The following is a 12,672-nucleotide window of genomic DNA, read 5'->3' on the forward strand; positions in this document are numbered from 1 at the left end:
AATTCGATGGTTGATGCAATTGAGAGGATGGGTTCACGAATTTTCATTTCCTGATCATCCTTGACGTTCACACAAAAGGTCCGTCTCTTCAAATAATTCCGATTACTTGAGGAGAAGGTCTCGTGTTCCCTTTCGTAGTGCAGTTTGTTGCATTGATTTTCTCTACTCGATCCAGAGCTAGACTACAAATGAATTTGAACAATCGAAAGAGTCCACACACACAGTTGACCGGCTTTGTCTTTGGCTTTGGGTACTACAACTTACAAGAGTACAGTGCCAAAGCTATAGTACCAAAGCTATCCGCGTTGACGAGAGGAACAAAGCAAGGAAGGTCCAAATTTAAAATAAGGAACGCCGGCTGAATGCAGCGTCACAAGCTCACACCAACGAATATAAATACACCTCGATATGTTATCGTTGTTTCATTCGTTCCTTCATTCATTCATTCATTTCCGGCAGAAGTTTCTTTCATCCTGATAATACACCTAGGTATATGTTCGTTCGTTTATTCATCTACAGCACAAGTTGGCTTCGTTCGTTAACATCTCTCTCTCTCTCTCTCTCTCTATATATATATATATATATATATATGTACACCTCAATATCGCTAGCGCATTTTCATGTCATCGTTCATCGTTCAACAATGATTGTTTCGTTTCTTTCGTTCATTGATTCATCTACGCATTTTCATGTCATCGTTCTACGTTGAACACTGATTGTTTCGTTTCTTTCGTTCATTTATTCATCTACAGCACAGGTTGGTGTCTATTCGTTTTGTTGCATTCATCTACAGCTCAAGTTTGTTTCAACATGGCCACATCCAGCATCCATTCCAGCTCCATGCTCCTTGTCCTCTTCGTTTGCGCTGTGCACTTGGTGAGCGCCAGAGACCCTGAGCTGACCAAAGACTTCTCCATGCCCGCAGGCGTGAATAATGTCGACGGCTCCTTCTTCACCTTCACTGGCTTCCGCCCTAGCCTACAAATCTTCCTCCCCAACGGCACCTTCGAGCCTACCCCTGCCTTCGTCGACCAATTCCCGGCTCTCGACGGGCTTGGCATCTCCGCCGCCTTGTTCGATTTCCAGCCCAGCTCCATCAACCCCCCGCACATCCACCCCCGCGCCTCCGAGTTGCTCTACGTGCTCGACGGCTCGCTCATCGTCGGCCTCGTCGACTCCACCAACAAGCTCTTCAACCAGACGCTGCAGAAGGGCGACATCTTCGTCTTCCCGCAAGGCCTGCCGCACTTCCAACTCAACCCCAGCTCCACCGTGGCGGCCCATGCGCTGGCAACGTTCGGTGGCTCTAGCCCTGGCGTCATCGGTCTTACTCGCAACTTGTTCGCATCCAATATCCCCGTGGATGTGCTGGCAAAGGCCTTCCAGGTCTCCACGACCACAGTGGCTGTATTGGAATACCCCTACAAACCACAACACTGGTAACCGCCGGCCGGCCGCCGGCAGCTCATGGGTGAGTATTAGTTGATGGATTCACGCGCGGGAGCTCGTGGGCGCTCAACGTACTCATACTTGTGATTGTCCAGAAGATTGTAAGGGTGGAAAATAATCTGCGCGATCGCAGGAAGCTACTGTGGATGCGTGGCTGCAATAACCAGTACTTGGGATCCACTATATATGATGTTATAGTTGTGGATGCGTGGCTGCAATAACCAGTACTTGGGATCCACTATGAAGTTAATCTAGTTTCTTTCCAAGAGTACTGCGTAGGCCGTTAGGCCGTGGGAGAGAAATCTGTAGGTTTTTGCGATTTGTATTTCAGTTATTCTTTTAATGAGATGAGATTGTTCATCGATCTGTTTACTCTCCACTTCACTTCGTAAATTTGTATCTCCTCAAGAACCCGAACCACTTGCAAATGAAATATAATTTTAAGGACAAAATTCATTTGGCACATTTGCCTGCGAGTTTGCAAGTTCGTAGCTGTTTTGTTTGTGCGAGACTGTGTTGTGCTGCAACATGCAAAGAAGCATGCGGATTCCCGTGGAAAACAACTTAAATTGGACTCCGAAGGGTTAACTGCCCGGAGATTTGATTATACGTAACGCATCTAGCACGACGTGTAGACCTTTAAATTGAGCCGGCATCCTTGAGATCTTTAAAAAGGTGCAGGAGCGATCCAGCCATATCCGACGATGCTGGTACAGTCTCGAAAAAGGACGATCTACCAGCCGATATATTCCGTTTCTTGAAGTGAAACGGGATCATGAAGAAACCCTACCTTATATGGGCGGACAATGTGTTCCCATTTTTAGGCTCTTTAATCAACGCTCAACCCACCAAGCAATGCATGACAAATCTGTGGCAAGTAGATTTTCCACAGTATGATGAAGATGCATCTATCGAAAAGGTTTGCATGTACTTGTTAGACATTAGCAGCCTTTTAGCTTTTGTAAAAGCTATATGCTTTGCTTTTTGGCATGTTTGAGATTGAAAGAGAAAACACGGTCTTTTTTTTTTGAAATATTTCTTTTTTTTTTTGAAATATTTGCAAATAAAGAAACAATTTTAAAGAGATATGAAGAATTCATCATTGCGCTATACACAATTTATTAATCCTTTATCGCACCGTACATGTACAAACAACCATTTAAATCACCAAAACACGATACGCCATTGGAACATAACCAATAATAAACACTTGTACATTATAAAATAAGGAATGGAATGAAGGAGACAATGCGGATCATGAATGAAATAGAGTCAAATACAAGATGTGCATGACACTGTATAAAACCAATCATGTCATATACAGTGAAATGCATTAAAAAAGTCCATGCAAATTACAATGGTGTGCTCACAATGTGAGACTATAGATCTCCAATACAATGACATGTAATAAACTAGCAATCCCCAATACAATGATATACCTTAAACTACTCCTCAGGATCTGCTCTCATGCCAATAGTCGCAAGTATGCTCTCGTGATCCTCAAGAGCAAGGTGCCATCGTGGAGTGGATGCCATCCCTATGTCATCTTGCGAGTGCGAACACCAGTTAGTTGAACCTTGATCACAATAACAAGATGGGAATACATGTGACTTTTCTGTATATAGGTATCTTGCATGACCCATAACTTATGCATTGCTCAACAAAATTCGGCAAACTTTAATGTCTTTAAGTTGTAGTACACATTCCAAACTTGAATGTAAGACCAAGGAGACCATTAAAGCATTACAAGTGCTATGTTGCATGTGAAGCATGCATCTTGAAGACTATAGGATATAGCAATTTATTCAAAAACATCAAAATTTTAGTCTATACATACATGCAACCAAGTAATCATTCAAAAGTACACTACGTGAGCTTCTCCTCAACCCAAGGACACACCTAAATGAGATAATTATGCAGGGGTTAATGGGCCTCCATTGTTGTGGTAAAGTGATGCATACCCATTTGAGGGCACACTCCATAACTTTTTTTATATTTATTGAAAACCAAAATGGATTGAAAATTTGGAATCCAAACTATTGAGACTAGTGCATGGTGGTCTTAAAACATTGATAGTTGCTGGTATTGGTATCTAGAGTCACCCTAAAATGAAAGAAGTTGGAAAAGTGCAATTTGTGCATGTGCAAAGATATTTTAATAAATCCAACACTATTTACAATTTTGAATTGTTTCTTTTTCCATGCACTTGCTTGCTATATGGCTCATTATAAGCATGCCAAAGTTCATTGCATTTAATAATACACAGCATCAAACCCGATAGCATGCTCTTTGGCCTATTTGTGTTTTGAAGCATTTTAGGCCACATTGCACTTGTTTGGGATATCCAATTCTATTGACGTGTACCATCGAAGGGGGAAAAACCGACGGCTAAAATTTTACTACACCCACAAATTTTGAATTTTCACACCTCTCGCCCATCAAATCTTGGAAGATTAAGCACCTGCAACCTACCCCTGCCTTGTAAACACCCTACAACCCGCACTCGCCTCGATGTGACCTTGCGCAGACTTTGGTTTGCCATTGTTTTCTTTCAGATAAGTTATCTTCTATTCTTTGCTTGCCTCACCAACTAGCTTCTCTGGGTCTATTCTGGACTGATCATTGCCATGACATCAATGGCAACATGCAGCATGCCATGGCTTGCAAGAGAAGAAGACAGAGGCTGCGAGACAGGAGTCAAAAAGCTAGGTCAAGGCACAAGAAACAGGGTGCGGGTCAAGGAAAGCATTGGCACAGTATTGAATTACAACGAAAGACACTTTTGCAACATCTACAAAGGAAGAAACAATGACAAGAAAGAAGACTCCTTATAGAGCAACAACAAGAAGCAGTTGCAGATGCACACATTTGATCATTGCCATTGGAGCGAAGAACACGAGTTGTGGTATCACGATTGGTGGGAGCTTTCAAGGCAACAACATTAGGCCATTCAGATGATTACCAGTCTTGAGTCTTCACAATCTTTAGCCTGCACCCTAAAGTTTGTAGAGTAACAACCCTACCAACACCTCGGGAGATGCGCGCCCAAGAGGCGATGCTCTCTAACCTAAGAAATGGCCTATATAAAGTGAAAGACATGCACAGCTAATTAGATCAACTAGCTGCAAAGAGGGTGACATTAGCTATGTTGGTGTCCCCTGAAACAAAGGAGAAATGGCTTGGGCGCACAATGTCAAAGATGTTGTCAATCAAAAGGACCAATGTGGCTCCAACGGTGGAATGTAGAGCAGAAACAATGCACGATCACCCCGATCCAAGAAGTTTGTGGGCTTCAACAAAACACAAGAAAAGGAGAGACATCCTAAGTGCGAAAGTCATTGCTATAGTGATGACATTTTGGCATGAAAATACGAGAGTTTCTCCAAATAAAAAGAACATCTGTAAGAAGCAGATGGGATGCAACGTGTTTGAGGAGCACATCATACACATGCTAGATACAACGCAGGTCAATGGTGCCTCAACGATAGTTTACTTGTTTCATTTCTTAAACCAGGCTTGGGCTAAATGTGATTGTTCTAAACCAGCCTGGTGGTTGGAACATCATGCAGTTATGTGATTGTCCTAAACCAGTGTGGTTAAACAAACATTAGTTGTTGTCTAGCCCGGTGGCATGGTTGAGAAAAATTAACAACAATATATTGTCTAAATCGCCAGTTATGTGATTGTCCTAAACCAGTGTGGTTAAACAAACATTAGTTGTTGTCTAGCCCGGTGGCATGGTTGAGCAAAATTAACAGCAATATATTTTGCAATATATTGTTATTTTACTAAACCAGCCCAGTGGTTGGAACATCTTGCAACCGTGGCTGCTTCAGCTCAATCACCAGTTATGTGATTGTCGTGAACCAGCGTGGTTGAACAAACATTAGTTATTGACTAGGCTGGTGGTTGAAATTATTGTAGTAGGGTGTATGCATGATTAGGTGGTACACTAGCTATCACTTTTTGTGCGGGTTGCAAGAATCGCTTGCTACCACACTTAGTGATCGATAGTTTGTCTTAATTTGAACATGATACTCTAATTTGAAAACTACTCTAGGATTCAATGCTGGTTGCCATTTTTAGTCTTATTCCCTACTGAACATCCTATTGTGGGGGCTGGCAGAAGCTGCACGTAGCCAAGGCAGAATGAAGATGCGCAGAAAGGAGGTTTCCTCCCCCATCCACTTTGCCTCTCCAAAGAAAGCAGGGAGAGGAAAATGAGAGGCAACAAGTCCCTCTTCATCTTCAGCTTCTTCACCACCGTCAGCTTCTCCTCCGCAAGAAAAAAAAGAAAGGAAAACCATCGAGGTTGCCCAAGGTTGATAGTCCAGCGTCAGCTTCTACTCCCACACAACAAAAGGAAAAAAACACCATCGAGAGTGCCCAATGTTGACCGTCCAATGACTCCGGTTCAAGGTTTCAAATTTGAGTTGCAAGTTCGTCGATTTTCTTTGTGCATGGTAGCATCTTTCTTTTAGAGAAAATGCATGCACCTTCTCACAGCATGCCTTCTTCTCCCACTATGTGTTTGAGCAGATGAATCGGTGGCATCCTCTATACATGGCATTCAAGAGGAAAAACGTATTCTGCACGACTAAAACCCAAGCGCATGAGGTATACAATCTCTGCGACAATGGCCAAGATGCATGACTCCTTGGCGAGGATGATTTCACTATGCAAGATTGGTTGGTTTCTTTCAACGTTGTGCCCAAGAGAGGTGCCAAGGTTAAGTGCAAGACCGCCGTGAGGCTAGAGTTTGGGCAAATTTATATACTTTAGCTACGTCTGTGTACCAAGAACCTCCTGGGAATTATGGTTTGTAGGTCACAAAATCATTTGCAAGGGTTTTTCTGTTTCAATATCTAAAGGGGCCAGTTGATTAGGCATCTTTCTCTAAGAGCGTACTTGCAAATATGGACCCGAAAAGTTGCAGCTAAAGCAATAGAGGTGGGAAGCTTTCCACTCTATGGAGGCACCTCCTAAGTCTCGTCGAATGAAGGGTATGTGAAGGCCCTTGAGGCACACAAGGCGGAGATGCATCGTGATGAGGGTGTGAGAGCACTGGTAGATCCTTTTATGGCACAACTGGAGAGTGCTAAGGCTGCCTTGCAAGCGGAGGAGAGTGTTATAACAGTTGATGTAATCAAGATGGCCCAAATGAAGCACACAATTGGGCGGTTGACATTGACCATTGAGACACTTGATGGTTCTTTGGTAGACACAAAATCTGTTGATGCTGTAGCCAAGGCTCAAGTAGAGTTCGACCTGAAATACATGACAATAATGTGTGCAGAAGCCTAGATGGAGTTTGTTAAAAACATGCGGGGGAACCAAAGTCCTATTTTGTTGAGTGTTCCACCACCTAAGGTGCCATTTGCTGATGCTTACACATCTAATTCATGTTATATTTATGCAACTTGTGGGTTGCTGATGTATGATGCCGAAGCATTAGGCATGTTCTTGGTTCCATGCAAGCATGCATACCACATGTATTGTTTTGCACACCTTGTTGCTAGCTCAGACCAGTGTATGGACAAACAATGCAGCCAGATAATTACACCAAAGATACGATCGTTGGTGCTCTTCGATAGTTGTGACGCATTGTACGAAAGCTATCATCAAGGTATGTTCACAAATCATCCAACTTGAATTTGTGTTTTGTATCCTGCATGCTCTAATTATGTTTGCATTACCTATCTACCTATGAGGTGCAAGGTGCATGCCCATCAAGTTGTAGCTATCTAATTATCCGGCATGTGCTACCTAATAGGACTTTCCATTTTTATAGTAGCTGCCAAGCACTGGAGGGTCGCTACCTGTCCACCAGATGATACCTACTAGGCCATATCACAAATGTTGAATTCCACATACTAGGTGGCAGGTAATTAGCAATCTATTGGTGGCAGTTGTTGCCAGACACAAATTGGTAGCTACAACATAGCTACCTCTAGTACATGATGCATAGACAGCTCTACAACACAGTGTATGGTAGTAGTGAAGCTCTGGGGGTTGGCTACCTACCCACCAAATGCTACCTACCAGGCCCTCCCACAAATGCTAGCTAACACACACCACAGATGGCTACAACATCGTGGTAGCTACCTCATGATTGATACATAGCTGTGACTTGATGTCTGGTACATTAGGAAAAAAGGGAGCTCATTTTGGGGCCTTTTAGCCAAGAAAGAAAATAGCCCTCCACCAATCAAAGGAGGGCCAACGTAACATTGAAAATTTTAGAAAAAGAAAAACAAAGGAGATGTGATCGATTTTGCATTCAATGAGGACACTTGAGCTACTTTATTATATTTGACATACGGTGTGGAATTTGGTATTTCTGACATGTCCAACCTATCAAATAGCTTTTATTTGTATAGGTTTCTTTCCGGGCCTTTTTGGCCTTGTTCGGGCCTCCGGGAGCCTATTTTTGGTGTTTTAAAAGCCTTTGCGAGGATTTTGGCCAGCTCCGGACACACCAGTTATGTCAAAAATACCAAATTCTGCACATCAGTGGGGTTATGTCATATTTTATTGTTTTAGAGGAAAGAAAAATGAAGAAATCGTGAATTTCTCTCAGGGCCCCAAAATGAGCTCCCTTTTTTCCTAATGTGACTTCCATGTGGTGCATAGATAGCTATGACTTATGGTCACCATGGTAGCTACATCATGGTGGCTACAACACCATGGTAGCTACTACATGGTGGATACATAGCTATGACAGTGGATAGCTACTCCATGGAATAGGTAGTTGCAATGCGTAGCTACCTGTTGTCCACCACATGGTAGATACATAGCTATGACAGTGGATAGCTACTCCATGGAATAGGTAGCTACCTGCTGTCCACCACATGGTGGATAGATGGCTACAACATAGTGGTAGCTACATCATGGTGGATACATAGCTATGACTTGACGTCTGGTAACTTCCACATGGTGCATAGATAGGTACAACTTAAGGAGTAGTGGTCACCATGGTAGCTACCTCATGGTGGCTACAACACCATGGTAGGTACTACATGGTGGATAGATAGCTATGATACAGTGGTAGCTACTCCATGGAATAGGTAGCTGCCTACTATCCACCACATAGTGGATAGATGGCTACAACACAGTGGTAACCTCATGGTGGATACATAGCTATGACTTGACGCCTTCTACCCTCCACATGGTACATAGATAGCTACAAGTTAAGGAGGAATGGTCACCATGGTAGCTACCACATATGGTGGGTACAACACCATGGTAGCTACCACATATGGTGGCTACCACATATGGTGGCTACAACACCATAGTAGGTACTACATGTTGGATACATAGCTACTGTGTGGATAGATGGCTACAACATAGTTGTAGCTACCTCATGGTGGATACATAGCTATGACTTGACGTTTGGTACCTTCCACATGGTGCATTGATAGCTACAACTTAAGGAGTAATGGTCACCATGGTAGCTACGTCATGGTGGCTACAACACCATGGTAGATACTACATGGTGGATACATCGCTACTGTGTGTATAGATGGCTACAACATAGTGGTAGCTACCTTATGGTGGATACATAGCTATGACTTGACTTCTGGTACCTTCCACATGGTGCATAGATAGCTACAACTTAAGGAGTAATGGTCACCATGGTAGCTACCTCATGGTGGCTACAACACCATGGTAGGTACTACATTGGGGATACATACCTACAACATAGTGGTAGCTACTCCATGGAATAGGTATTTACCTGTTGTCCACCACATGGTGGATAGATGGCTACAACACAGTGGTAGCTACCTCATGGTGGATACATAGCTATGACTTGACATCTAGTACCTTCCACATGGTGCACAGATACCTACAACTTAAGGAGTAGTGGTCACCATGGTAGCTACCTCATAGTGGCTACAACACCATGGTAGGCACTACATGGTGTGGATAGATAGCTATGTCACAGTGGTAGCTACTCCATGGAATAGGTAGCTACCTACTATCTACCACATGGTGGATAGATGGCTACAACACAGTGGTAGCTAAAATTCCTTTTGTAGGTACCTCTTCACGGTGTTGGATTCTGTATATAGTTGTAGTTGCCTATAATGACATTGTTACATTCATACTTTTGATTTGGTTGGCAAATAGATTTGTGTCTGACTGGTACCTTGTGTGATACTTTGCCATTCCATATCTCACAACTATCTTCATGATTGCAGAACTGCAGACACCTAAAAAAGAAAGCTGTAAGCCGAAACCAGCTATTGTTGATGAGGGTCCTCAAAATGGTATAAGACAAGACTGGTTATTCCTTCTTCTTTTTTGACAACATGATTGAATGTATACATATGTTACTTGAAGTAGTCCTTACATCTTTTGTTTTTGGCTATCTAGCAGTGGGTGAATCGGTCAATACTGCTACTATTGATGGAGATTTGATTGATTTTCTCAAAAACTTGAGAAATGGCATCCCTTCAATTGAGCGAGATTCTCTGGACAAGGTAGATGGTGGCCATACTTCTAGTGAAATGGAGCAAGTAGAAGCAGATGCACCAAATCCAATTTCTCCTACAGATAACATGGGGGTGTTGGGAGACAATGTGAAAAAGACACTTGGTGGTTCTAATTCGAGAGATATAAGTGATGGGGTCCCTCAAATTTTTGAGAAGACACCTGCTAGTTCAAAATCGGGAAATGGAAGCGAGGGGAGCCCTACACTTGCAAAGTCCTTGATGCTGTTGCAAAAAACAACAAAATGGAAGTTTGAAAGAGGGGAATTTAGTTGGCCTTTTCCTTTCTTTGGTAATGGTGGATGCATTTTCTTTGGTAATTTACTAATTGATTGTTCTTGTAGGAGAAACTACCATGACAATTGAAGCTACCACAAAGAATGATACTGGTCAAGATGCAAGGGAAGGTGCTACTACTTCCAAGGCCAAAAAACGCTTGTTTTCCTAGTTGTTTTTGTTAGAAGCTAGTGTTGTAAAAAAAAATCTCTATCAAAAGACTATGGCCACTTTTGGCTTTGTAATGTCCCAATGACAATCATTTTCAATGGAATTTTGTGTTCTTCAATGTCTTTTCTTCTAGCCCATTATCCCCAATAAAGTTGTCTTGTGCATTGTAATGTAGCACTTTGACATACGTTCCTTGTACTCCCTATCCTATACATCATGAATATGTAACCTTGATTGTACAAGTAGTTGTAAAATAATTTCTTGTGTCCTGATACAGAGATTTATGTTACGGACTATTGCTGGAAATTGCCATGGGAGTGAAGGGCATGGCAGTGCTCCTGGACGCTTGCAAAGACAATGGTTTTGGCTTGGACCTACATCGTGCAGCCACAGATGTACTATGTGCCATAAAAGCTACAGCAGTAGGGTGTGATACACATGGCTCACGAGAGAAAGGCATGGATGCATATCAGCAAAGCAATGAACAAGAGGGAAGGGTTGAGGATTGCTCAGAAGGCACAAAGGTTTTTGCACTAGAATTTTTTTGGAAGTTGCCATGGGGACAGAGAGGCATGGCAGTGGTCCTAGACTCTTGCAAGGATCAAGGTTTTGGATTACACATGCTACGTGAATGCAGGGATGTACTCAGTGCCATAAAAGCTGTGGCTATTGGGTGTGATCCACCATGCACAAAAGAGGGAGGCATGGCTGCATATCAGCCAAAGAATTTCATTGAAATCTCACCAAAGAGTACATGAGAAGCAAGTGATCAGGATTCCCCATGAGGCACACTTATAGTTGTGGAAAGGAGACTTGCTCATATCGCAAATGCCAATAAAATTCAGGAGGAGAGTGTGGCAGCACTTCCTTCTCTCAAAAAGATTATTCACATTGCAGACCCTAAATAAAGTGCTAGTTTTGGATATGAATGGTTTACTTTTGCTAAGATACAGACAAATTTGGGGCATGAAGGAGAATGTTGATTTCAAGGAAGCTACACTTAAATACAAGGTTCACCATATAAAAAAGCAATTCTGCACAAGCCATGCCTTTAGTTACATCGTCTGGCCTGATGCAGAGTAGTTCGTTCATTCTTGCTCTAGCGGGTTTATTCTATGCGTATGGTCATCTTGCATGAAAAATAATATTCATTACACACTGTAAGATTGCTTTGAGAACTTGCATCTGAGTATTTGGAGCGATGTCCTATCATAGGAGAATTGCATGGAGGCATCTTTCACACTCGCGCAAGTGCCGGGCTTGGATCAAAAGGACCACAATAAGCTAGTCTTCATGAAATGTGTGAAGGACTTGATTGCGCATCCTAAGTGGAGAACATACGAGGTGTTGCTAGTTGATGACACCAAGTACAAGAACATGCTAAATTCGTCTTGGTCAATGATTTGTTCGACATCGCTCAACCCAACGGATGATGAGCAGGATCCTTTCTTCCTCACCAATGCTCTATTGCCATGGCTACTTAAATGGAAAGAAGTAGAATATCCAAGAGCATATGTGCAGTAGAATATGCTATGTAATGAAAAGGATATGGAGTCCATGTATGTAATGAAGCATTGGTAGGACTTGGAGTCATGTCGCAATGTAACGAAAAAGCTTGCAATCTATTGATACTTTTTGTAATTGCTTTTTGACACACCCTTTTGGGGACTATGTGATCCAAGGCAATTTTTGACTATACATGAATAAATGGTGCTTTTTTAGTATTCTATCATCATGTGGTCTTTAATATTCTCTTGAAGAAAGTGTGTGTTTCATGGTTATGCACAACTGATTGAAAGATTGAGAATTTTAGAATCTTAGGATTATTTGTGTACATGCTTTTTTTAGAAGGGGTTTGAGTTAGTCAATCAGATAATTAGCTAGTGATACCATCATAACAAAGAGCTGAATTTATGCCAGGTGGTTGCTAGTGGTCTAGTTGTAGGTAGCTACCATCATAACAGTGAGCACAATATTTGCCAAGTGGTAGCTACCACCACAACAAAGAGCATAATGTTTGCCAGGTGGTAACTACCAACATAACAGGGGGTAGCTACCACCACACATAATTTTGCTACAATCTAGGGACTATGTGATCCAAGGCAATGTATTTCACTTATACATGAATAAATGGTGCTTTTTTAGTATTCTATCAACATGTGGTATTTAATATTCTCTCGAAGAAAGTTTGTGTTGCATGGTTATGCACAACTGAGTGAAAGATTAGAGTCTTAGGATTGTTTGTATACATGTTTTTTTTGGAAGGGGTTTGAGTTAGTCAATT

General features: G+C 42.2%; 1 protein-coding gene across 1 annotated transcript; it reads left to right on the forward strand.

Annotated features, from left to right (window-relative positions):
* Positions 1 to 810: 810 nt before the first annotated feature.
* Positions 811 to 1,443, forward strand: LOC147893654 (germin-like protein 9-3). Its single transcript, XM_087386336.1, has one exon. It carries the CDS (start codon positions 811 to 813, stop codon positions 1,441 to 1,443), a length of 633 nt encoding a protein of 210 aa, XP_087242462.1.
* Positions 1,444 to 12,672: the final 11,229 nt, after the last annotated feature.

This window comes from Dipteris shenzhenensis, chromosome 15 (genome assembly GCF_047967505.1).
Source record: "Dipteris shenzhenensis isolate YYH24624 ecotype China chromosome 15, Dip_SZ_1.0, whole genome shotgun sequence".
NCBI lineage: Eukaryota > Viridiplantae > Streptophyta > Polypodiopsida > Gleicheniales > Dipteridaceae > Dipteris > Dipteris shenzhenensis.